General features: G+C 44.7%; 1 protein-coding gene and 1 long non-coding RNA gene across 2 annotated transcripts in view; one reads left to right on the forward strand and one right to left on the reverse strand.

Moving 5' to 3' along the window:
- LOC144678832 (uncharacterized) overlaps nt 1-27,276 on the reverse strand; it is a 330,763-nt gene that overhangs the window by 61,778 nt on the left and 241,709 nt on the right. The window contains exons 22-23 of the mRNA XM_078538787.1: nt 18,323-18,391; nt 7,079-7,147 (exon numbers count right to left, since the gene is read on the reverse strand). Coding sequence (XP_078394913.1) covers nt 7,079-7,147; nt 18,323-18,391 — 138 coding nt within the window. The remainder of the gene's footprint in view (nt 1-7,078; nt 7,148-18,322; nt 18,392-27,276) is intronic.
- LOC144678833 (uncharacterized) overlaps nt 23,229-27,276 on the forward strand; it is a 50,512-nt gene continuing 46,464 nt past the window's right edge. The window contains exon 1 of the long non-coding RNA XR_013576190.1: nt 23,229-23,442. This is a non-coding gene — a long non-coding RNA (uncharacterized LOC144678833). The remainder of the gene's footprint in view (nt 23,443-27,276) is intronic.

Here is a 27,276-nt window from a genome sequence, read left to right on the forward strand (position 1 = left end):
CAAAGGTTGGCAGGCAGGCCAGGAGCCCTGGCGGGCATTAGAAAAAGCATGAAACCTCATCCATGGGCGTGATGAGGTTTCATGTAGGTTTTAAAAAATGTAATTAAAGTGTTTTTAAAAGCTATGGACATGTCCCAACTCATGTGACAGTGTCACTTGAGCGGACATGTCAGGGAATTTTTTTTTCTATTTTTCAGATTTTTAAATGTACAGCTGATCTGTGTGTGCATGCGCGAAAGAGCGCACTCTCGGCTTAGGAAATCCCCTCCCCGCCCGCACAGGGAGCGCATAGCGCTTCCGTGTGGACATCACACTGGCCCGCCCACGTAAAATGACGGCGCGCCCCCAAGAGGCATGCCTCCACGCATCCGCTCTTCAATGTCCCCCCCCAATGAGGGGAAAATTCTGCCCTAAGAAATCATCCCCTAAACTAAAAGATCCTCTAGCACTCCTTTTACCATTATCCATTTTGGGGATCATTCTGACCAAGTATTATTCCTTCGTAGCCCTCAACTATTCCAATTCCGGTGTTAACTCAAGGGAACCAAAATTTAATATTGGAATTTCCAATCCACGGCTTTCTGTACTTTAATTTCAATCCCTCTGATAAAGATCAGTGGGATGGGGGCTGGGGGTGGCAGCAGGGGCAGCGGGGAGGGGAAATTGGATAACAAAAACAGATCCCAATACACGATTAGCCCATGCCCATGTGTTGTGATTCAGGCAGTCGCAAACTTTGTGCTGCCTGTTAATTTAAATGATAGCAGCCTGCAGCACAGCACTAAGCATGCTGCTGATTGGCTGCATGCTCAGCAGGGGGCTCAAGTTTGTGCATGACCAGAATAAATTAAAGCTATCCCACACTACTTAAAGCCATACTACTCAGCATAAAGGGAAGGTGTAGCAGGTGCTGGAAATGGCTGGGGAAGAGTCTCTGAGCAGGAAGAAGAGTGGAAATAGCACAACAGACTACAGAACATGCTTCACACACTGGAGGCCTTGATGCAGGAGGTGGGCAGAAGGAAGGAGGTTCTCTGCCCACAGGGGATGAAGTGGCCCTCCAGGCATACATTGATAAATTAGTGGAAGCAGACAGCCATTGTTGTCACACAATTGGTCAAGGGCAATGAATGCATCTAAAAACTGCTATATCTTATCAGTTGCACAACTGGCCTCATGCACTGCTCCTTTCACCACACCCACTTCACTCATCTACCAACAATCTCCATCAAGCATGACCCAGACCTCGCATTCATACCCTCACCTCACCCTCAAACACTTAGCATTGATGCAAGCCTCATCAGTATTATTATTAATAACTCTCCCTCACAAGCGAAGATGATTGTTTTCCATGGGCAGAATTTTGCCGTCGGCGAGCAGGGGGCGGGGCCTGCTTACCGATGCGTAAAATGACACAGGATGACTTCGGGCGGAACCCCCGACGTCATCCTGCCCCATTTAAATTTTCAGGAAGGCGGGGGCGCAGTAAAATCAGCTGCGGGCCCTCTGACCTGTCAATGGCCAATTGAGGCCATTGACAGGATCATTTAAACAATTAAAGGACCTTAAGTTTGGCGGGCAGGCCAGGAGCCCCGGCGGCAAATAGAAAAAACATGAAACCTCATCCACCGGCGGGATGAGGTTTCATGCAGGGTTTTTAAAAGTTTAATAAAGTTATAATGTAAATTATGAACATGTCCCTCTCATGCGACATTGTCACATGAGGGGGACATGTTAGGGAATTTTTTTTTTCTATTTTTAATCTTTTTCAAAGTGGAAGCGATCTCCCTGAGGCTGCACTTAGCCTCAGGGAGATGTACGCTTTTTCGTGTGCATGCGAGAAGGAGCGCACTCTCGCTTTTAACGAATCCCCCCCGCCCACACAGGAATCCCGCCGGATGTCACGCTGGGCGGGCCTTAATTGGTCCGCCCATGTAAAATGGTGGCGGGGCCCGCATCTCCAGCGGGGATCGGCTCCCTGCCCGTCGGAGATTGGGTTGGGCCCACCCACCCGACAGGCAGAAAATTCTGCCCCATGAGTTCCGAAGATAGCTGATGAGGCCGATTCAGGATCAGCAGACTTTATGGTACATAGGCCATTTGTCATGTGGGGTATCCGGTCGTGTGTTATTAATTCTGGTCATGGTGCGTTCTTTTTGCCACTTTCGCTCTTGGATCTGCACCTGAAGTGCTGTAACCTGCAAGGCTACAGACAAGGTGCTGGAAAGTGGGATTAAAATGAGTGGCTAGTTTCTTTTCTTTCTCTTTTTTGGCTGGCACAGACATGATGGGTTTAATGGCCTCTTTCTGCACCATAACTTTTCTATGATTCTATGGTTTGCTTTTCCTCTTCATTTTGCTGTCACTGGATCTCAAAATGCTGGGATCCTTCCCACAAACTCTACTGCCATCTAATTCAGTCCAGGGCAAAGGTCTCCCAGGATTTGACGTCAATGTTGCATTTCTTCATGTTGGCTTTCAGCATATCCTTGAAGCGCTTCTTCTGTCCCCTGATGTGTCTGCACTGACTGAGCTGGGAAAAGAAAACCTGCTTTGGGAGCCTAGTATCTGACATCCAAACCATGTGACCAACCCAATGAAGCAGATGGTCATAGCCTCAATATTTGTGGTGCCTGCTTGTGACAGGACATTAATGTTGGTGCGTCTGCCCTCCCAATTAATGTGTAAGATCTTCTGCAGGCAGCACTGATGGTATGACTCCAGTGCCTTGAGGTGCCTCTGGTACATTATCCATGTTTTAATGCCGCACAGTAAGATAGGGATCATGACCGCATGATAAACCATGAGTTTGGCTTCAGTTTTAATGTTGCGATCTTCAAACACTCGCTTCCTCAGGTGACCAAAGTCTGCACCAGCAGATTTCTAGCCATGCTGGATTTCTTCGTCAATGTCAGGCTTCCGTGAGAGATAACTTTAAAGGTATTGGAAGTGTTCCCCAATCTCATTCATTTGGAGTTTGCTGATGGGGACCTTTTGTCTCTGAATGTTGAGTGTAAGTCCCATCTTCATGTATGACTCAGTAAATAAGATGGTAATTCTCTGGAGATCTGTTCCCGACACAGCATTTACTGCAGTATCATCGGCATATTGGAGCTCAATGGCTGAGGTCGGGGTGGTGTTAGTTTTTGATTGGAGTCTTCTAAGATTAAATAGTTTACCGATCATTCGATAAATAAGCTGCACTCCAGCAGGGAGCTTGTCTCGAGTCAGGTGGAGCATGGAAGCAAGGAAGATCAAAAAAAGAGTTGGGGCGATGATACAACTTTGTTTGACTGATATGGAGCCATTATTAAGGATCACAACTCACATATCACGATGAAGCAGATGAAGGATGGTAATGAATCTTGGAGGACATCCATAATTCAGCAGAATCTTCCAGAGTGCCTCATGATTTACAGAGTCACGGGCCTTTGTCAAGTCAAAGAATGCAACATAGAGAGGTTGATGTTGTCCACGACATTTTTCCTGTGGTTAGCGAACTGTAGGTATCATGTCGGCCGTGGCTCTTGATGGCCTAAATCCACATTGAGATTCGGGGAGTAGCTCTTCAGCAAGTGATAATAAGTTGATTCAGAAGCATTCTTGCAATGATCTTTCCTGCAATGGAAAGCAGGGAGATGCCTCTGTGATATCCACATGGGTTTGTCCCCTCTCTTGAGGATTGCCACAATCATGACGTCCTTGAGATCATTCGTGACTTCCTCTTAATTCCAGATCTGCAGGATGAGGGCATGGAGCTGGAATGTTAGTTCCTCTCCTCCATGCTTAAAGATTTCAGCAGGGATTCCATCACCTCCTGCCGCTTTGTTTTTCTTCATTTTGTGATGGGTTTCATCACCTCCATAGGCATTGGCAGAGTTCCCAGCTCATCTCTAACTGAATGGTTTGGGATGGAGTTGAAAGCACTCTCATCAACAATTGATACTTGATTGAAAAGGTCTTCAAAATGCTCCCTCCAATGAGCATTGACAATTTCCTTACCTTGATCAGATCTCTCCTATCCTTAGGCCTCAGAGGAACTGGTCTTTGAGTACTTGGGCCATACATGGTCTTTACGGCAGTGAAGAAGCCAGGGATGTCATTCATGTCAGCAAGATGTCGAATTTCTTTTGCATTATCTGCCAGCCACCTGTTCTTCATGTCATGGGTGCACCTTTGTACCTCAACCTTTGCTTGTTGGTAAGCCAGTTTCTTTGGGTTTGCAGGCCTCATACCCACAGCTTGCACCTTATGTCCACCTGAAAGGGCAAGTGAGGCCCTGGTTTAAGTCTCATCCAAAAGACCATTCTCTAACAGTGCAGCACTCTCTCAGTACCAAACTGGAGTGTTAGTCTTGATTTTTGTGCTCAAGTCCTGGGGTGGGACTTGAACCCACAATCTTCTGACATAAGGTGAGAGTGCTACCAAATGAGCCATTGCTGAGGGAAGATCTGCACATTGCGAGCCACCAGGCATGAGTGGCTTGCAGTCAGGGCAGTGGGAAAAGGATAGCATAGGTGCCAGCTCCCCAGAGTGGGAGGTTGCACACGAGTTCTGCTGCAGAGGACACAGTTGAGGACTTCAATGTGCCAGTGTACAGAAAAGAGGCTGATGCACAAAGAGATGCCTGGTGCATTGGCAGACCTGTCAGAAAGCCTGCTGTTACTGTTGATGAGCATGGCAGAGCTGGCTCCAACTTGGCACAAGACTTTGCACAGAGCTTGGAATCCATCTTTTTTAGCTTGCAAGTTATGGCCAAAGCCAAAAAAAACACTTGTAGACCTAACCATAATGCAGCTTCTGATGGCCAACATCTGAACTTCCATTGCAGTACAAACAGAAACCGTGCAATGTTTAAGTGCTGCAGTGGACGCTCAGACTGGAGTCATGAAATCTCAGCTTTCTGCTGTGTAGGCTCAGACTGCTGCCATCATTGCTTTAGATACCAGTGCTCAAAGGGGCTTGAAGATTCTCACAGCAGAGCAGCAGACTGTCCTTCTACAAATTATTAAGATTGATGAGTTCCCACCTGGGGGAATGGCAGTGGCTCCATGGAGCACAAACCTGCTGTCCTCTCTCATAAATACAGCATCTATGCTCCCATTACTGTAACTCGGCTAGCGCTGTTGCTGTTGCTGGCTTATCAGGCAGCCAGCCCAAACTGTAGCCACCTGTGCCAACATGGTGCAGCCTTAAGCTGGGCCTTCTAGACCTAGAGCTGCTCCAATGCTGATAATGTGAAGACTCCCCCAATGAAAATCAGCAGCTTTCCACCAGCCCTGCTGAAACCACAGGAGTAGCACTTTGCAGGAGCACTCAACCAGGAAAAGAAACCTAAAAGACAAGCAGTAAGGGAATTCACAAATGTGGTTAGTTAACTTTTGTACATAATGTTGGATGTCTTGTTGGATGAAATTAGTTTGGAATGGTGGTTTTTATCTCAGCATCTTGGCCAGCAGGACGCTGTGATAGTCAATGACAGAGGAAAGTAAAATGTGTTACTGTTGTAGAATGGGTATTTGGGGTTTTGTGCAGTGGAATCATTGTCAGATGAGGCAATGATAGACAGCCTGGTCAGGGGAAAGGGGATGTGTTGGTTGCCTATTCCCTTCCTCCAACTCCTCCTCTTCATCCTCCTCCTGCTCCTGAGCAGCTCACTGTATCCCTGGTGGTAATGTTTTGGAGGACTTAGCAGTCCACAGCGAATTGGGACACATGCTCCAGTGAGTACTGCAGGGCTCCTCCAGAGTGGTCCAGACTGTTGTTTGAGCATCCCAATCATCAGCTCTATGATGTTGTGTGTGGTAGCATGGCTCTCAGTGTAATCCTCCTGGCCAAGTGCAGTTGGGGTGCACACTGGAGATGTGAGCCAGGATTAAGCAACTAGCCCTTGTTCCCCTCCAGCCACTTCTTTTAAGGTCTTAACACCTCAGTCAATTTGGAACAACCTAGCTGTATAATGCAGGTTCATTTACTGACAGCTGGGTTGGTGTGCACATGTGTGTCATTGTGCATGTGTTTTTCCAACTTCCAGTGTATCAAGGTTGATTGGAAAAACAGGTATCACCTTAAGGGCCCAACCCTAACCTGGAGCGTGGTACCTCGTCAAGATCCCTGTGACATGCCCAAGAAGATCTGATGGGTTTAGTGGACCATCTTCCTAGGTAATAGTGAGTTGGTATCATGCACTCCAAGAACAGACAAAGAGCAGACATCTGTTTTGATGAATCCTCTAGAAATTATTTTTGTCCTCCAGCTCTGAGAGGGTGACAGGAAATCAGGTAGCAGGAAAGAATGGCATCCTGCCAGACAGGCTCATAACAGTGAAACACATGTGACTGACAGGTGCTAACAGGGTTCAAGTAAAACTAAAACAGTAAAATAAAGGTTCGAAATCAACCTAACAGAGGAAAGCAATAAAATAATAAAGTAAAATTATATTTACAAATTTGAGGATGGTACTCTTTTTTTTAAGAGAAGGGTGGCCCTTCCTGCGACTGTGTTTTGCAGACCTAACCCATACTCTATTTTCGCTGCACCTGAATGAGCTTACTCCATTGCACCAAAGCAGTGCCAATTCTAGAGAAGACAGGCACACCCTCAGAGTGCGAAACAATTACAAAATGAAGCTAGCCCCGAGGATCACAGTGCAAGCCTTCTCATCCTCCAGCGGTACCCAGTGCAGGCACAAGAACCAACTTTCTCATTTTCTCAGTCCTCCATACTATGTTTGCGTCCATGTTGCCAGTCAAGAAAATATGTTCAGAGCCTGAGAAACCTCAAGATCATCTGGACACTGAACAACTGCAAATTTTTATGACAAAAATGTGTTCAAATCACATTACTCTGTCCTATATACCAGAACAAGAGACCGTGTTTTTCATAGTTAAAAAAAATAATATTTAGTTCAAGTTGGTATTGGTTCAAGCAAATTCGTCACATCTGCACTTTCTGTGGGGAATTTACTGCAGTTACTCAAAATGTATCAACAGGGTTGCTTCTGCGAAGTAAAACTTAAATCAAGTATAAAGGATAAGTGATTCTCAGGACCAACGGTTAAGGAGACTACTTCAGTTACCTTGGGTCCTATTGTTCCAACTCCAGGGTTACCAATAGAACCTTGTGGCCCTGCTGGCCCTCGGTCACCCTGCAACAAAAACAAACAATGTTAATTTTGCAATAAACTTCAAATGAAAGTGCTTGCTACTGATTTGGTGTCTTTATATTGGTATCATACATTTATATAGTTAAGGCATACTTACCTGATTAGCTCTGATAACCATATATCAAGGGATATTTATTACAATTGCTGCAGGTGAGATTAGAAATCTTCGAACAAGAATCTAATCACAAAGTGTAGAAATTGGTCCATTCTGAAGAAGACCATATCCAACAGGAATACACTCGAAAACGCTTCTCCCACTCGGAACATTTCACTGTATTTGCACATTATTTTAGTTCCACAAACTATTTTTAACCACAGTAATTGTTTTAACTTGCATCGCTTTAGCATTGCCAATCAACAGACCGCCTTTATGTCAGCTTCTTTCACAATGTTCAATCTTGTCAACAGGAACAATAGACAATGCTGCCATCAGCCAGCTGATTGCTAGCCAACTGCTTGGGTGAACTCTACTCTTGCCTGCTGAAACAATGGAGGAAACAAAAGGAATCCAGCGTGAATAATTCAACGGGCTGGATTTTCAGCTAGGTGTGCAGGCGCTTGCCCGACATGCATGAGCGTGAAATAGCAGGTGATGATGTCGGGCGGGTGTCCCAACGTCATTGCGCACTCAGGTGATATTTCAGTCGGCGGACGTACACGGGAATTGGCAGCGTGCCTGCCGACAATTAAGATGGCTGTAAGCCCATTAATAAATTAATTAAAGTGAATTTTTCCCTGTCCGTCCAACCTTACAGTTGGCGGGCGGGCGAAAAGGCCAAGCAGCCTTTGGATTTTTGAGGAAAATCCACCGGCAGGATGAGGCTTCCGATGTTATTTACAAGTAAAATAAAAATGTTTAAATCTCATTTTTAATATGTCCCTGCTCATGTGACAGAGTCACATGAGGGGATATGCTCACCTTAATTTTAAAATCTTTATTTTTAATGTTAAAATCTTCAGCTCCCTGAGGCAGCTCTGTGCCTTCAGGGAGCTTTCAGTGAGTGCTCCTGCGCAGGCGCTGACATCTACGCTCGCCTTCCTCCCCTCCCGCTACCCCAGGCAGTGCTGAGCTTTTCAGCATGCGATTCATGCCGGCTGCCCATTAATTTTCCAGGCAGCATGAAATCGTGGTCGAGGCCCGAGCGCGGGCGACGGTTGGTTTCGTGGCCTCTCCCAGGCCCGCCCACCACACCCGCCAGACGAGGTAAAAACCCTGGCCAGTAAATCTGCAATGCCTTATTTTAAATCATTGAATCAATGCTGTGATGTGTTGCACCATGGAAAGATAAAAAAAATTGTTGTGTGGGTTTAAGCAAAGGCTGAAGAAATTAACTTTCCTTCTCTTGGCACCTTTCGTGTCTTCAGGGTGTCCCAAAGCAACTTAGAGGGAAGGAATTATTTTTGAAGTAGTCACTATTTTTATGCATGCAAACAAAGCAGCCAAGTTATGCACACCAAGTTTCCACAGGCAGTGGGTTCCTTTGGTGGCAGTCTTCCTTTTGCAGCAGTAGGTTGTGAGGTCAAGCACTACTCAGGAATCTGAGTACACAGAGTAGTTTGACAGTATTAAGGACTTCTGCATTGTCAGAAATGGCACCTTCCAGATGATACAGCTGCCTACTCAGGTGGCTATCAAAGAACTCATGGCAGTTTTTCAAAGAAGAGCAGGGAACCTTGCTGGTACAATGGTCAATATCCATTCCTCAACCAACACCAATGAAGCAGATTAGATAGTCATTCATCCCATTGCTACTTTTGGGACCTTACTGTGCAAAAATTGACTGCTGCATTTGCTTATATATTAATAGGGGCTACTCCACAAAAGTAATGCATTGTCTGTGAAATGATTTGTGAAGACATGCAAGATGCTACATAAATACAAGTTTTCTTTCTTTGTTTACCTATTGAACAGTACTTGCTACATCAAAAAATATCTGTTGCAAGCTTGTTTATTCGGTGTCTCACTAAGAGGTTCAGAGGCTTGTGTGGTGGAACATTAGGTGTTTATTGTTAATGCATAACTATATACATCTCCACGGTACAGCCCTGACTAGGTGCTGTCCTCATGCTGGCTTCTACTAGACTATTACTGTACTCAGTCTACTATTGTGTGACTCTACATCATAATATGGTTGGTACTGTTTCCCTGGTCCCACATTAGCCCTTACTAACCCAAACAACCTTATACTAAATCATCTGGTGCCATGGAGATGGAGTATGGAGTCAGAGTTCAAACCGTATCCCTAATTTTGAGTTGGGGGATCCCTTTCAAACTAATTTAACATCCACACATCAAGGAATATAGGCCCATATATTCCTCAATTTATTTATTTTAGTAAAAAGAAAATGCCAGTAATGGGTCAAGATGGAACCACAAACAGGAAAAATCTCAATGTTATGGTGAGAAGAGATCTTGAAGATTGAATAGATGAATAAAAGAATTGTTTGTCAGTTGTTGCAATACGGTTTGTTTACTGTTTGAATGATTTAACCTTGATCTGATGTGAGAGAATAGCACATAGTATCATGACATGATGTATAGTACGTCAGTAGAATTGTATTCAGATTGTTGCTAGATCACCAAAGATATTATTTGGTGTGGAATTATCACATAATATTCATGATACAATGTTACAGAACATAATAATGTTTCTTTTACAGTTCATATAACCCTCCTTTAAGGCTTGAGTGACCTGGTGACATGGTAATGTGGAAGATGTCTCAACATGACCACTCTCACATTACATCGTGCCTGACTCCATTCCTGGGGCTAAGGTTAATCTTTTCAGAGTGTCAGGCTTTGAACATAAATCCTCCATTAATATGTGATTGTTTTCTCACATCCTGTCATCTGTTGGTTTCTCCAATTATTTTCTCAGTTTCAATCACGCTCCCATCATTGTCCACCAGTTTGGATTGTCACTTCTTGCTTAGTCAGAAAATAACGTTTGTTTGTTTTTCATAAACCCTGAAGAATGTTTATATTTCCCACAAAATGTCATAACTTGGTAAAGTAAATAGATGACTGTGCTCTTAAACGTCAAATATTATCAGCAATGTTCCTTTTAGACATGATGGAAATTATTACAACTTTTTCTTCACTGTAGGTCATACTGAGTGCAAAGTTCAACAATTCTTAGCACGCACACATGACGAGTGCATGTCTGGTGTGCAGGCCCTCAGTGCCAAAGGTGCTCTTCCAGTGGATTCTGGTTGACTGCGCGCAACAGGCAGCCAGCAGACTTGGGAATTTGGGGCTGTTGATGACAGCTGTGTGCACTTAATCAAAATGGTTATGCAGTAAACAGCATGATATTCTTTCTAGAGGTGGTAGAGCGATTGAGCATAATTTTAGCAAATCCCTCCCACTCCCCTCAGTTATGGGTCATTTAGAATGCAAGCTCCTAGTGAGATTCCCACCACTAAGGAGGAGCCAACCAGACTGTGAGAGAGAAACTGGCGGGAGCTAGAGCTGAATAAAAGAACATAAATGGAGTCAAAGTGTGGAGGAGCTAGTTGGTCTCCGTGTCTGATTTTCTCAACAGTTCCACTACAAACACACCTGAAGTTGGGTGGAGTCATCGATTATGATCATTCCTCATGCAATTTGAATCTCTGCTAACTTTAATAGCAAATACTGTATGGTGACAGAATTGTAAATACTACATTCTTAATTTACCAAAATGTTTTATTAGGAGGTTGAGGTAAAACAATGCTCTTGAATCCAGAAAACAAGTTTCCTAGAGCTTCATGTTTTTTTCATTTGCGTACACCATATTTACTCTGAACTGTTCAAATCTGATCCACTATTGTTTCCTTTGGGCAGAATGTTAGCTTCTGCATCTGCTTGCAGTGGGGGATGCTGGCAGTGGGTCAGGAATCTGAAAATTCAAGTCGTGGATTTTGCTCTGGCCTTTTAACTTGGACACGATATTAGCATTCCACTTTCTGGTTTCCTGACTAATTGGAACAGATGGGTGTGATCACAACCCACAACTGACTGTTCAAGCCTCAGTGCTTAAAGGGACCCGAGTAGGGCGCACGATTGACTCATTCTGCAAGTGTCAAGAGCAATATTGATGGAGTGCTGGTGTAAGAAGGTCACCAGCCCACCATCCATCCCTGGTTCTCCATGACATCCCTGCAAGTAATGCTGAACATTGTACGGGCCCTCAGAGAAATATTATTCCTGGCAGGTTGGAGAAAGAGTCCAGCCTCTGAGGGGAAGCAGGCATGGCTGGAAGTCACGGAGGAGGTGAACAGCATGAATGTGGATGCAGTGCTGAAAGAGGTACAAAGACTTCATCAGGATAGGAAAGGTGAGTGGCATGCCACCTTCAAGCACTACTCCCCTCACACTAACTTTCCCAGCCATCTCCTGCCACAACATTCCTCAGACCAACGCAATCTTGCTGTTCCTCCCATCCTTCTCTCTTGAGGCATCTCCTCATGTACCCACCTAAAAAGCCATTACTGACATTCACTCTCATCTTATTTCCATTTTGCACCAGCCCTCATAGTCACCCTCCAGAAGCATTGTCCTTTCATCCTCCTAACACATTCAATTTCTCACACTCATAACTCTCTTGCTTTCTTTCCTTGCAGGAGAGAGAACACAACGCCAGGGAGAGATAGAGAACTGGAGTTGATCCTCCAGTCCTTGCCATCTTGACCACTACAGAAGAGGAGGCAATGGAGATCAGTAGAGTGGTGAAGTGCATGGCCATTGGAGATGGAGAGGTGGGGGTCATCTAGATGCCTGGCTACAGAATTAGCTAGCACACAATAATATATCACACAACAAGCACTTAGATTGACTTACTGGCACCTGTAACTAAATTATGAACATTAGCATCATGATGACTTTGAACTCTTTCCCTATTTCAGTTCTAATTCATGTCTTCCGTCTCCCACATGTCCTTCGTGATGCAGCAGCTGGTGCTGGAAGAGACTGAGATGTCCTCAGAGGACCTAGCACACTCTGAGGAAGTACATTCTGAGAATGCACCATTGCATAATTCACATGCACCATCCACCAGCTTAGATACACATACATTGGTGGAGATCCATGGCAGTAGCTGGATTATCACATGGTGACTGGGATTTTATGTGGTGGCGGTGGCCCCAACTACCAGCTGGGAATTTGGGGTCAACCCCACCTTGGCTGCTCCTGGGAGTCCTGACCAGAATTTATGCTCATCAGACAATTAACTGCCTGCCGTTAGGGTTCCCAGTCCATTAAAGGATGAGATTCAAGCTCCAAGAGCTGCTGACCAATTGGAGGACTGGAAGCCCTTCAGTCCCAGCAGTGTCACCAGTAGTGATGGCCACTGCTGGAACTACACCCAGCCAGGAACAACATAATTGAGTAGTTCCCAGAACCTAGGTGAGTGGGGTAGGGATACCTGAGGCCACAGGCAGGCCCTGGCAAGGTGTTGGAGCGGGGTGCTTGGTGAGGGAAGGGAGTGAGGTTGGCCCTTACTATCGAGGTGGGGGGGGTTGTGGTGGGGCTATTAGGACCCCTGTTCCCAGTGCCTGCAAGGAGGCTGCCAGGCATACCTGACAGTCACCCCAAGTGGTAAAGGGCCCACCTTCCCGCTACTGGTAAAATAATAGCTGCAATGGGAAAAGACCTTTAAGTGGCCCTTAAGGACCACATTAGTCAAAGGACCCTCCAAGCTCTGCTCAGCTGGATTCAAATGCTGAGCCTGGGGAATTATTGACCATTCTAGAGCAGCAGAAGAAAATATGTCAGGTTTGGTCAGCATTTCCAAAAGCCCTACACACCCTTGGAGGAAGACTGGAGGAGTCCATCTTTACCATGAGTGCCATGATGTCTTAGGCCTTTGTGCTGATGCCCACCTCCATGGAAAATGCGATCACCTGCATGGAGAATCATGTGTGACAGGCGACCGAGTGCATGCTGGCCTGCACACTCAGTCTGCCAACTTAAATTGGATGGAGGAAAGCCTTTCCATGGCCACTCTGCTTTACTGAAGTGCAGCAAAGTGTTCTCCAGCTCTTGGCTAGCAGGGAAGTGTGGGTGGCCTTGAGAGGGAAGATGGAGAAAGAGCACATGGAAATGATGACTCTGCTCTAGGCACTCCCACTCATCCACCCTTTCCCCCACCCTCTCAGTCATTGCCCCACATGTGCATCCTGTCTAGATGACTGAGTCTGCTCATGATCAGCTTTAAGTGGGACAGTCTTTGACAGGGCTCTCACGGGCACAGAAGACCAAAGAACATCACAAGCATCTAGGCAGACAGAGCAGGGGAAAGAGCCGCCTACCTCTAGTTCTGCTAAAGCCAAAAGGGTAGCACCAGGTAGAAGTAATAGAAAAAGAAAGAGGAATATTTTATGGTTTCACAAGGGGAATTACATGGGTACATACAAATGTGTTACTGTGTCAAATTGATTGTAAATGTTTATGCATCATAAACTTTATTTCAAGTCTCTATTGACCAATCATCCCCAATGCTGCCCTTTGGCTGCCAAGTGGACATCAGCCTTGAGGTAAATGGTACGACTAAAGTAGAAGATGAGCAATGGGTACCAATGAAGTAGATGGATTATTGACTGTGGGAATGCTTTGATTCTTTGTCTTGGGGTGGGGGACATCGGGACTCCTAAAACTAGGGGGTCACCATTGGTGAGCCACACAGCTACAGAGTTTCAGGTTAATGAATCTGGCTTGTCTGAGGCTGTCCTGGGCATCCCCGGCAGCTAGGTGTGTGACTGCAGGGATCCCAGACATGTGAGATTCCTCCTCCTATTGCTCTTCCTCTTCATCCTCCTCCCTGTCTGAAAATGCAGTATGGATATTGCCTTCCTCTTCCTGCAGGCCCAGTCTTCTCTGCAACTCTATGTTGTACAAGGCAGAACAAACCACTACCATTCAGAACACCTTTACTGTGTATACTGAAGAACACCTATAATCTGTCAAGGCTGTTGACTTGCATCTTCCTCAGCCCAATGCCAGCTCATTGACCACTCATGAGCTCTTGCGGCTTCTTTGTAGCTTTTCTGTGCATCAGAGCTGGAATGCTTTAGAGTTTTCACCAGCTGAATCCTTAGAGAAGCCACCTGCTGAATCTGCTCGGATGTTAGAAGATGTTTGTTAGACTAGACTGGCAGATCCTACTGATGTCACTAGCTGATCCCTGGAAGGAGCTGGAGGCAAAGAAACTCAGGGCTGTGGTGACCTGAACTGCCACTGGTAATGGATGTCTACCTGGCCTACATTACAGGAACAGAAATACCTGGAAAAACTCAGCAGGTCTGGCAGCATCGGTGGAGAAGAGCACAGTTGACGTTTCGAGTCCTCATGACCAGTTTTATTCCAGGAAGTTACAGATAGGAACATAGAATGTAGGAGTTCAGGAATATAGGATCAGGAGTAGGCCATTTAGCCCCTCAAGCCTTTTTTTCCATCCAATGATATCGTGACTGCTCTGCAACCTAACTCCATATACCCACCTTTGCTCCAGATCTCTTATTGCCTTTGGGGGAGAATTTGGACAGGAGTGGGTGCGCGCCGCCATTTTGTGTGGGCGGGCCTTAATTGGCATGACACACGCCCAGAAGCACTGAGCGCTCCCTGTGTAGGCAGGGGGAGTAGGCTGAGTCGGAGCCTTGCGCGAAAGAGTGCAGAAATCTCCCTGAGGCACAGGCCTGCCTCCGGGAGATTAATTTGATTTTGAAAAATCTTAATAAAGAAAAAAAAATTTTAAGACATGTCCCCTCATGTCACAGTGTCATATGAGCTGGGACATGTCAATGAATTTTATTAAAAATTTTTATTAAACTTTAAAAACCTTCATGAAACCTTATCCCACCCGCAGATGAGGTTTCATGATAAATGTAAAGGCTGCCTGGGCTCTTCACCTGCCCTCCAAGGTTGGACGGGCAGCTCAGTTAAGTACTTTAATTAGTTTTTAAATGGCCTTAATAAGCCTTTGACAGTTTGGCGGGCATGCAGCTGACTCCGCTGCCTGTCCGCCGAACTGAAGACCTGAATGATGCTCGGTGACATCAGGATGCACGCCCAACGTCACTGCGCATCATTTTTCGCGTCGGTGAGCAGGGCCCACCCCCGCACACTGACCCAAAGATTCTGGCCTTGGTTACCAAAAACCTGTCAATCTCAGATTTAAAATAACATTGATCTGGAATCAAATGCTATTTTTGGAAGAGAGTTCCAAACTTTACCATGCTTTGTGTGTAGAAGTGTTTCCTACGGCTGAATTTTATCAGAGCAATGGTGGCCCTGAGGGCAGGCCTGAAAGCCGGGCGCAACTCTGCCGTAGTTGGTTCTGGGAACTCTGACCTGATTCTATGGCAACTAGGTATTTGTTTGGTATCAGGACCCCCATTCCTTTAAGGGACAACATCCGACCTCCAAGCGGTGGCCACTGCTGGGACTTCACTTGGCAGCATCATGAATGCCACCCTGGGGCCAATATAAGGCAAGGCCCGGTGAGGGAGAAGGGAGGCAGGGGAATGGTTGTAGTAAGGGCAAGGTGAGTCTTTTAGCCAGGGCCATCGTTGAAACCTTCTGTGGGCCCCAGAATGTCTGACCAGGAGGCCCCCACCTTGAGCCACAGAGATGCCCCCAGGTCTTCCTGGGCAGTCTCCCCACTGCTGGTAGAATGCTAGCAGTGACAGGAAGAGGCCTTTATGGCCTTTTAAGGCCCTATATTAGCCACTTAAGAGCTTTGATTGGCTTTTGTTTGGAAATGCTGTCCTCAACCTCTTTCTAAATGGTTTTGGGCTGGAATTATGGTGGGGAACTGGCACAAAGGCAGGCGGCACTGAACTGTGTGCCCTCTGGCCTCCAATCTGGACCCCAATCTTTTAAAAATCTTGCCCCATGAATGTATCCACTGTAGAGCACTGCAAATCTATTACTTAGAATGATGTTCAGCCTAAAATATTAAAAGTTGAACTGTTCACAATTGTGGGTGCAAGCAAACAGGGTTTGACATTTTATATTAGATGTAGAGTTAAGTCTTCTGACCACCTTTTGAACATAACCTGGGAGGTGCAAATAGTTGCACATACCTTTCAAAATCTCTTCAAAAATGCATTGAAGAGATTGAGCACATCTTGGCTGGGTAGCTATGAGTTCAAAATATAATATATTTCATTTAAAACTAAAGGACATTCTATCAAACATTACATTAACAGTGGAGATTCTGACCCCGACTGCTGCCATAGTCTATATATCACTGCTCAAACTATGGGAAAGTGCCAGAGGCCCTAGTGTGCGTCCAGACCCTGGATAGAAAGGTCATGGGCTAAGTGTGTGCAATTTACTATATGCACTCTAGATGGGTAAGGCTCAATGCCAGGACCACACTGGCAGAAAATGTGTCCAAAATATTTTTGTTCAAGAACAATATTGTGTACACGCTCGTGTGCATAAATACAGGCATAGACCAGTTGGGAGCAAAGCAGACCAGTTGGTCTATTCTCTCTCAGACCAGTTGGTCTGTTTCTGTGCTGTAAATTCTATACAATATCACATGTTGCACATGTTATAAAAGTTCTTCACAGTCAATAAAGTATTTTTGAAGAATTATCACAGTTGTAATGTTGGAAACTGACGTAGGGTCATGATAGCCAGGGACTCTATTACTGATGGTGGAGTAATTGACAAATAATAGGGCTGATACAAAACTCCTGGTATGTAAATTGGAACATAAATCTGGAAAAGGTTGCAGAGATAGAATGGAGTGTGGACATGTTGGGGCTTATAGACAAAGCCAGGGATACTGAGGTTGTGCAAGGCACTATATAAATGAAAACTCATTCCCTCATTCTTTCTTTAAATCTCTCCATCTTGCTACAGCTCTTAACACCTAGAAAAGTCTCCTCAAAACTTCCTTTGATCCAATCTTTGGATATCTTCACTCATCCACCCCTCACTTCAAATTACTGCTCAGTGACCAATATGCCCCTTTCTGAAAGGCAGGAGTTGGGCCTGGTATTTATGTGAGACCAGGCAATTGAAGGGCTCCACCCTTGCCACTTGTCTGAAATTATAATCAGGACTAAAGCCTTGCACTGATGATACAACAGATTGATCCTTGATAGCCCAGTGAGCTGAATAAGTGACAATCTGTCTATGGTATAGTATGTAAGTTTGCGATTAAGTGGTTCGTTTAAATGAATGTAAAATATTTTGGGTCCTCATCAACGTGGAAGTGGCAATGTAACTGAAAACGCAGATTGGGATTTAACTCATTAAAAGAGAACTGAGAGACCACCTTGAGTAAAATATTTCACACCCTTTTGAATTTGCACTACATATAAATGACTCCAATCTGGCAAAAAACTTTTATCTTAAAATGCCAAGACAGCCCACAGAACTACCTGGAGACTTCTTAATATGACTCCAATTTTTAATGTTACGAGAGAAATGTTCGATCCCCAAAAATGGAGCTCTGAGCATAACCCTGGATTTAGATGAGAAATTTAGAGGTGAAATCAGGAAACGCTTTTTAATGAAATTCTGGAACTCAATTCCCAAAAGGCTGTGGATGCTGGGTCAATTAAAACATTCAGGACTAAGATCGGTAGATTTTTAAAAAGATATCAAGGAATATAGAACAAAGGCAGACAAATGAATTAAGGCACAGATTAAATATGGTCTAATTGAATGGTGGAACAGGTTCGAGGGGCAGAATGGTGTTTTTCTGTACCTGTATACATAAATGTTCAAGGATATATATGCAGAGTGCCATTGTCATTATGCACAGTGTAAAACAGTTAACAGTATAACTCGGGCCTCCTGACTGAGAACTGATATTTACTGATATTAGCATCTGACTGGCAGCTTTTAATGCAACTGCACCCTATGTATCTTAATATAGTTGAAATTGCTCCATAATCCTATAGAAGCTTTACTTAGGTAAATTCATAAAAGAAATGCCACACTTTTGACCTGTCCACCATAGCCTTGAGATTTGAACTTCAGATCTCAACTTAAGAAAACTTACAACAGCGACAATTCTTTTCCAAGTGCCTGCTTAGTTCAAATGTCCTTAAAACTGAGTTTGGAGTTTAAATTAATCCAGATTATCTTCACTTGCATCCTATATGTCCCTATTTGTTATATCCTGTCAGTATTTTAACACTTAGATTTTCTTTTACCTTTGGCCCTGGAAATCCTTTTCCCACTGGCCCTGGAAAACCAACTTCACCACGAAGCCCAGGCTCCCCCTGAAATTAGAAAAAGTGTACGTGATTGCAGTGCTCCTCAAAATTTGCATTGGTTGACATTCCAAGACAGATTCATAAACCTGTCACAAAATACTTAACAATGTTTACCTGAAATATTTTCATTTTTCAGCACCATATTAACATTTATTTTGAATCCTTCATCCCTGTCAAAACATGACTTTGGTATAGTGCACAATTTCCTCCTCTTTCAATTGATCTAACAGCAATGGCAGATGGTTAATATTTCTGTTGCAGTGATAAATGAATTTGCCCCATTCATCACAGCATCTCAATGATGCAGAATATAATAATATGAACATAACTGGCACCTTGAAAAAAATCCTTCCAATATATTTGTGCCTTTATACTCCTCATTTATTTCCTGAGGGCTTTACTTATTTTCTGTGCTGTAATAATGTAAATTATCGAAAACCACTGTTTAAGCCATTTCTCCTTCAGTTCTGCTAATCTCCGCTGAAGGTATGGTAGATATCAGGGCAACCACAAGGAAATTCAAGGCCAATATCTTGTAGAAGCTGCAAAGAAATACCTGACCAGGAGTTAATTTAGATGCATATAGGAATTGCTAAACAAGAAAAGATCAAGATCCATTTGGTTTCCTTTCTAACATCCTGGTAATCATGTAAATACAATGATAATAAAGTTAGTGACCAATAATAGCAATCAACCTTTATCAATTAGCGTAAAACAAACCAAAAGGTGACACAAGGAAAACCACAGTGATGGGAGCAAAAACAGAAAATGCTGGAAATACTCAGGAGGTCTTTCAGGCTGTGGGGTGTTATGAGAAAGCCTTTTGTACAGCTAAGTTATTTAAAATTTCAGGAATCAGACCATCAGTTCTCAAGAGGTTTTTATACTAAACTAACGGAAACATTTTATTAAGTTACAACACACTAAACACATATACATGGCTACAAATTACTACTACCATAACTTCTAACAAATTACTAAACTAACCTCCATTAAGGCAACAGCAACCCATAGATTTTTAAGCAGACACCAGGCAAAGCATTTTCACCTTACAAATGCAAAATGAGGTTCCTTTCACTTTGGTTCCTGTGGAGACAGTTGTAGGCTTACAGCTACTTTGATCTTATTTTGCCTCTGCTTTGCACACACAAAACTGCTGAAGTTATACCTAGCACAGCCCATTGAATGTAAATTCTCATTGTATCACCAACCACTTTGAACTCCACCTCTCTAACAATAAAACCCCTTTCATAGTACCAATTTTATTAGTAATATAAACATATTGCTTGGTCTCTGCTAGTTAGGTGCCAGAATTCACCTCAGTTCTAGAATGCTTTATTCAAAAAATGCAAATGCACTCTACCTCTCTGTTTACTTCTCAAAACTAGTATACCAAACCAGACTAACTGGCTTTAATCCAATTAAGGCTAAACCTCTATTTTAAAAGAAAAATATTTTCCGATAATATTATCTACATTAATTGCTTCATGACAGGAGAGACCAAATGATTTAACTTTTCAGGTCAGGGATCTTTCATCAGAACTGAGAAAATTTAATGTTTAATGTAATAGATTTTAAGTGAAAGGGGGGAGGGTGGGAAAAAGAACAAAAGGCAGATGTTGAGATAGGGCAGAATTGATTAAATGACCAAAGGTTTCATATAACAAATTCAAAGGGAGTAGTCATGGGGTAAGGGTAGAAACAAACGTTTGTCTAAGTGAGATGTCAATGGCAGGATAGCATCTGTCTAAGTGCAAAGCAAAGGGATGAAGAAAGAAACTAGAAAAAACCAAACCAGCAGAAGTTATGATCTAAAGTTATTCAACTCAATGTTGAGTCTGTGATTCTGTGATTCTACAGGCTGGATTTTATGGCTCCCACTGGGTGTGTTTTCAACAGGGGCAGCACATAAATACGAGGGGTGGCTAGACCACCAACTTCTCGCCCATCCCTTAGCTGTCCCTCATAATACGGGGGATGGGTGGGTGCTAAAATTGGCAGCCCACCCACCACATGTAATTAAGGGTCAATTGAGCTTGTATACAAGCCAATTGACCTCAATATTACGTTGCCCATGCCATAACATGGTTGGTGTGGGCAGGCGGGTGGGAGGGGGCTGCCTGTTCTTTCAAAAACATTTTTAAAAGGGTGGGAAGGGAGGGTTGTACTATCTTCAGGGAGATTCCCTTTGCATATCGGGGGCAGTAACCCCCCACTTCCTTCCTCTTTATCTGCACTGCAAAACCCACCCCCCACAATCCCTCCTTGCCTCCCCCCAACCCCCAAGGTGCCCGATCCCTCCCCATCCAATATCAGAGTCCAGGATCCACTGGGGCCTTCATTCTGGGTTTGCTTGCAATCCCGCAGCGCCCACTACTGAGCTCTGGCACTACTGAGACTGATGGAGCTGCCAGCCAATCAGATCCTCCTAGTGAGGGGTGGAAGTCCCACACTTTTCTAGTTGTTGCCACCCGTTGCGTATTATTGCTGTGTGGTGGATGCTTTCTTCGTCGATCAGTTTCTGACCAGCTTTTAAGTTGGGGGGAGTGGTGGGTATGGGTTGATAGCAGGGGACCAGGAGTACGCCTCCTGTAAAATCCAGCCCAATGAGTCCAGAAAACTGTAAAGTGCCAAGTCAAAAGATGAGGTGCTGTTCCTCAAGCTTGTGTTGAGCTTCATTGGAACACTGTAGCAGGCCAAGGACAGAAAGGTCAGAGTGGGAGCAAGATGGAGAACTGAAATGACAGGTGACAGGAAAATCAGGGTCATGCTTGCAGACTGAACAGAGGTGTTTTGCAAAGCTGCTATCCAGTCTGCATTGGTCTTCCCAATGTAGAGGAACCACATTGTGAGCAGCATAACCAACTTACAGAAGTACGAGTAAATTGCTATTTCAGTTGGAAGGATTTTTTAGGGCCACAGACAGTGAGAAGGGAGGAGGTAAAAGAGCATCTTCTGTGCTTGCATGGAAAGGTGCTAAAGGAAAATGAGTGGTGTTGGGCGTGACTGAGGAGTGGATCAGGGTGTCATGGAGGGAACAGTTTCTTTAGAATGCTGAAAGGGGAAGGCAGGGGAAGATGTGTTTGGTGGTGGCATCATGCTGGAGGTGGCAGAAATGGCAGAAGATGATCCATTGAATATGGAGGCTGGTGGGGTGTAAGGTTGAGGACAAGGGGAGCCTTATTATGGTTCTGGGAGGGAGGGGAAGGGGTGGAGCAGCTGCATGAAATAAAATAGGCACGGTCAAGGGCTCCCATCTGAAAGGATGAGGGGGTCTCCTTGGTTGAGGAAAAATTAAGCCATATCAGAAGTGTTAGTGGAAGGCATCGTCTGAACAGATGCGGCAGAGATGGAGAAATTGGGAGAATGGAATAGTGTCTTTATAGGAGACGGTTGGGAGAAAGTGTATTCAAGGTAGCTATGGGAGTCCATGGGCTTATAGTGAATATTTTCTGATTGACTATCCCTAGAAATGGAGACAGAGAAGTCAGGGAACAGAAAGGAAGAGTCAAAGATGGACCAAGTGAAAGTGAAAGAGCGTAGGAATTGGAAACAAAGGCCCAGTTGGAAGATATCCTGGCTCGGCAAACATGAACTTTAAAAATTTCTGCTGGGTAGGAAGGCAGGCTGGGTGCAAGGCCTACCTCTGTGTTCCGGCACGACATTTAAATAAATAAACAATAATAATCAACAAAGAACATCCCTCCAGCCCTCACCCACCACCGCCCCCTCGCCCACCCCCACGGCCCCCACACCAACTTAGTGCCCCCTACCCACTCCCATGACCTCCATACTCCCTATGCCAACTTAGTGCCCCCTACCTGCCCCCATGGCCCTCATAACCCTATGCCAACTTAGTGCCCCCTACCCACTCCCATGACCCCTATACCCCCAATGCCAACTTAGTGCCAACTCATATGCCCCACCCGCCACCATTTGCTCTTATCCTCTCAATGCCAACTTACCTAGTATCCTTGGGCAGTTCCTTGACTGCTTTGACACTTGCTAGAAAGCTTTGGCAAGTTTGCCACTTCCTTGACCATCATGTTTTCAGTAGGAATATGTCTAATTTACATAACAGACCCCATAAGCCACCATTCATCCCCTCAATCGTTTTAGTTGCTCTTTTCAGTATCAGTTCAATAGTTGCAATATCCTTTTTGTACTGTGGCAATCGGAGCTGTATATATTATTCTGAGCACCCCTAATGTGTTCCTAAAAAAAGTGTGCAAAACAAAAATGTGCTAAATGAAGATCACTTACCCATAAGAAAACATCTAATAAGGGTGGGTTAGACTCCTGATCTGTAATTTTTACATTAAAAACCTTTTGACTGCCTCAAGCCTTACTGGCCCCAAAATCCTCTTACCCACTTTTACTAACTCTTAATAACTTACTCTTTTAATTTACCTCCTGGTTGTTGCTTCCCACCTGCCAGCTCACCACCTCTCCTGACTTATCGTCTCTCCCACTCGCTGACTCTCCTGCTTGTCACCTCTCCCGACTTGCTGCCCCTCCCGCTCACTGACCCTCCCGGCTCACCACCTCTCCTGACACACCACCTCTCGTGCTCCCTGACCCTCATACTTGCCGTTTTCCTTCCCGACTCTCATGCTTGCTGATCCACCTGCTCACCCCATCCCTCTGGCGTTCCCTCTTGCTCACTGATTCCCTCTCCCTAACCATTGGTATGAGCGAGGGCCTGGACAGGACAGCGAGAGGGAGAGAGTGACAGGAGCTGCGAGTTGGAGGAAGCGGGAGGGTCGGGGATGGAAGTGATGAGCAGGAGGTTTAGGAAGGGAAGCAATGAGTTGGGAGAGGCAATGGGTCAAGGGAGGGGGCGAGTCATGAGAGGGAGGTGAGTTGGTAGAGGTGGCAAGTGGGAGGGTCATGCAAACAGTAGGGTTGGTGAGCAGACGAAGCCGCAAAGAGAGGGTTGGTGAGTGGCAGGGTCAGCGAACTTGCGAGCAGGAGGATTGCGAGCAGAAGGAATGGCAAGCGAGAGGGTCAGCGAGCAGAAGGGTCAGCAGCAAGAGGAGGAGTGAGCGAGAGGGTTGGTAAGCGAGCGGGTTGGTTAGTGTGAGGGTTGGTGAGCAGGAGAGTCGGCAAGTGTGTGAGGCCACAAGTGGGAGGGTCGGTGAGCGGGGGGGTCAGGGAGTAAGACGGCAAAGTGGGAGGGTTGTCGAGCAAGAGGGTCGGGAGGGTGGTGGCGAGTGGGGAGGATGGCGAAGTGGCAGTTTGTTTTTAAAAAGACTAATCATGCTCAGTAACTGTACTAAAACGAAAATAGCAACAGTGCTATTTGGGGAACGTCCCTAATTTACCAAATACGCTAAAACAAAAATGTGTTATTATAACACACTTTAATCGGGTGATACCTGTATTTGCTCAATAGTGACCTTTCAATATATCCCAACATCTGACCTGCTTCGCTTGTTTCTGCCAAGCATTGCTGTGATAGCTTCAATTTATTCTCAATCAATTTAGATCTTTCATTTTACGTGTACATTATTTTCTTTCCATATACATAGTGGGCCGTAACCTCCAACTAGCGTCGGAAAGTGCTGGCCCGCAGAAATTAGGAGAAATAAATACCTACTCACCTGGGCTTAAAAATAACGTTGACACTTGCATTCGCCGGAGCTGCTTGGGGCCAGCATCGAAAGGCCCCAGCGAAGTCTAGATCCAGTGTATTCAAGGAGGTAGGTAAGTTTAAAGGACCAGGGAAATTGACAGGCCAGGGGAAGGTAAGTGACTAAGGTAAGTAGATAGGATTTGGGGTGTCCGAGGTGGTTGGGGAGGTGGTCTGTGGGTTGAGGAGGGGGTGGTCCAGGGGCTGGGGGAGGGGTGGTCCAGGGGTTGAGTGGGGGGGGGGTCGGTCAGAAGTCCGGGGGGGTGGGGGGGGTGGGAGGGTCCCAGGTTGGGGGTCCGAGATCGAGGAGGGGGGGTCCGGGGCTGTGAGGACGTTAGGTGGTTGCGGAGTCCGAGGTCGTGAGGGGCCGGGGGGGCGGGGGAGCGGTTGGGGGCCGTGAAGAGGGTCCGAAGTCGGGGGTGGGTGGTTGCGGGGTCCGAGGTTGAGGCGATAGTTGGGGGGTCAAGGGTGCAGTGTGGAGGAGGTGAGGGGTGGGGAGGTCGGAGGGGAGGGGGTATGCCCGTGGGGTCAGTCTGGGTCTTTCTTTACAATAGTTGGTCAGAAATTAGAAGAGGTTTTAATTCTTTAAAGTTTTTCTGAGTAACTATTGGTATAATCCCGGCAGAACCATCCGAAGTTTATGATTTAAATTGCACTTTCAGATGGTTCCCAGCACAGCGCAATTGTCCAGAGGAAGTGTGCACTTCTGGACAATTGCCGTGCAAACCCTTACTTGGGAACCTGCCAGAGGGATTCCCCAGTGCATCTTTGGGGAACCCCCCAAATCCAATGCTGGGGAGTGCCGAAGTTACAGGCCAATATCTTCCTGGAATTTTGACCTCATATAAAGCAGTATGCATTTTTCTACATTGAATTTCATCTGCCACATGTCTCCCCAATTCCCAAGTATCTTCAAATCCTCCTGTAGGTTTCTCTAGTTCAGCTTCGTTAGCTTTGTATCATTATCAAATTCAGCCACTGTTCTTGTGACCCCCTAGCTCCAGATCATTTGTAAAAAAAATTAAACAAAAGAGCTCCCAAAATAAACCCCTGTGAGACCCAACAGATAACAATCTGCAAGATGATTGTTATACCAGTACCTCAAGTTCCATCAATCGGCCAATTACACATCCATTTTAAAATGTTCCTATTGATTCCTCCTTACTTTATTTTATCAGAGTAACTTTATTACATTTTACTCTTTCAGAGTAATTTTATTAAATGCCTCATTGAAATCAAAGTAAATCACATCCACTGCCTTAACCTTATCAAGTTCCTTTGTTATACCTTCAAAGAAAACCAGTAAGGTGGAATGGCAACACCTCCCCTTTATGAACCATAATGGCTTTCCTCTTCTTTCAGCTTGTCTGATTTTAGGGGTTGCCACATTGCCAGTTAATCTCCCTTCTCCGTTTCCTCCTGTCAGCCACCCATTCCTCTCCCAATCTAGCTGCACTTAACTCTCTCACTACCACATCTTTCCATCTGGTCTTAGGGATTCCTTTTCTCCTTCTTCCAGGCAGTCCTATCTCCATCACTCGTCTCACCATATTTCCACTCCACAACAGTTGACCACACCATTTTAATCTTTTCTCGGCTATTTTATTTGATGTTCCCATAACCTCTACTGACCCCCTCATGTGCTGGTTCCTGATCTTGTCCGTTCTGGTTACTCCACATATCCATCTCAGCACCCGCATCTCATTAGTATCCAGTCATTGTTCCTCTCTTCTTGATGTTACCCAAGTTTCTAAACAATATAACAAAGTCGGTCTCACAAATATCTTGTAGATTCTTCCTTTCAGTTTCAGAGATATTTTTCTATCACATAACTGCACTTCTCCCAATTTCTCCAACCAGAGCTAATCTGTTAATTTCCATAAACTCACAACAGCTTTTATTTATAACTTTATTTCTATCCAGATGTTCTATGATCTTATGTTTAATAAAAATTTCCATAACATTACCCACAATTGACATCAAACCCATTGGCCTGTAGTTTCCTGGGTCACTTATCCTACTTTAGAAAAATACAGGAGCAACATATGCTTTTTCCAGTCTGCAGGTACCACTTCAGTATTCACTGATTTATTAAAGTTTTGTGTCAGATTTCCTGCAAGTCCCTCCTTGTTATGACCTCTGTAGAAAGTGATAAAACTTAAAGAGAAATTTGAACATCCATTTGAAAGCTGAAAGAAAACTTCTACCATAACAAATGACCAAAAAAACCCTAATGACTAAACACTAAACACTAATCTATTTTCACAGGCAGTTTACACTTTAAACTACAGAAATAAATGGTTCATTTTTACTTATCACTCAATGCACTCTCCACAGCATTATGGTTTCTACCACAAACAGTTCACTGTTGCTCCTAGCTTCCAAAAGATTGCTTCCTTTTCGCTTTCCCAGCCAGGTAACTGTTAATCCCAGGACTATCTCTCACTGTGAGGGTTACAGTGTAGATTTTTTTTCCTCTAGCTCCAAGCTGGGCAAATCTTCCAGCTTCCTTAACTCCTCATGAACTTGATCTTTCAATCTGAGCTTGAGCTCCCACCTGCTTTCTGCGTCGTGAATGATAAAGTCAGCATTTTCTTTGCTTAAGGTGCAGGCCTGGGAGATTCTCTCTCTTGCTCTCTACCTCTCAGTTGGCTATACACCAAACAAGACGAAACTGCAACTGCTCTCTGTCTGCAATATTCCTGGGTTTATAGGGAAGCCTGTAACCTGATTCCAAAATGGCTTCCTGTAACCTCTTCCCCATGGCAATGAGAAACATATTAGCTTTGTACCTAAGTAGAAATGCTAATCAGTTATCTTTGATCCCGACTCTTTCATCTTAAAAATAAAGGGATAATTTCCAACACAACTGTTTACAACTTGACAACTATAACACCTTTCTGGGACTTTGGGAGATTCGGGATCCACTCATTGTGTACCTACCTCTCAATAAAACAAACTGAGTCCCTTTAATCTCTAAAGCAACCAGGCTCATTGTCAGGCAGACTCCAGTACATGTGACATGACCCCTTTCATTTGTCCCAAAATATAATAATCTTATAACCAAAAGATACAGTCAAAACATAGCAATCTTCTGAACCTCACAATTGCAAAACCCTTATTTCTTTAAGAATTCTCAGGTGCATCTTATCCAGTTCCAGTGATTTATTTACCCTAAGTTTGTAGAGCTCTTAAAGTTATGTGAATAGCATCACAGCTTACCTTGTAACAACCCCTAATCACCTTTCCAGAAGAAATA

Source organism: Cetorhinus maximus, chromosome 3 (genome assembly GCF_964194155.1).
Source record: "Cetorhinus maximus chromosome 3, sCetMax3.hap1.1, whole genome shotgun sequence".
Classification (NCBI taxonomy): domain Eukaryota; kingdom Metazoa; phylum Chordata; class Chondrichthyes; order Lamniformes; family Cetorhinidae; genus Cetorhinus; species Cetorhinus maximus.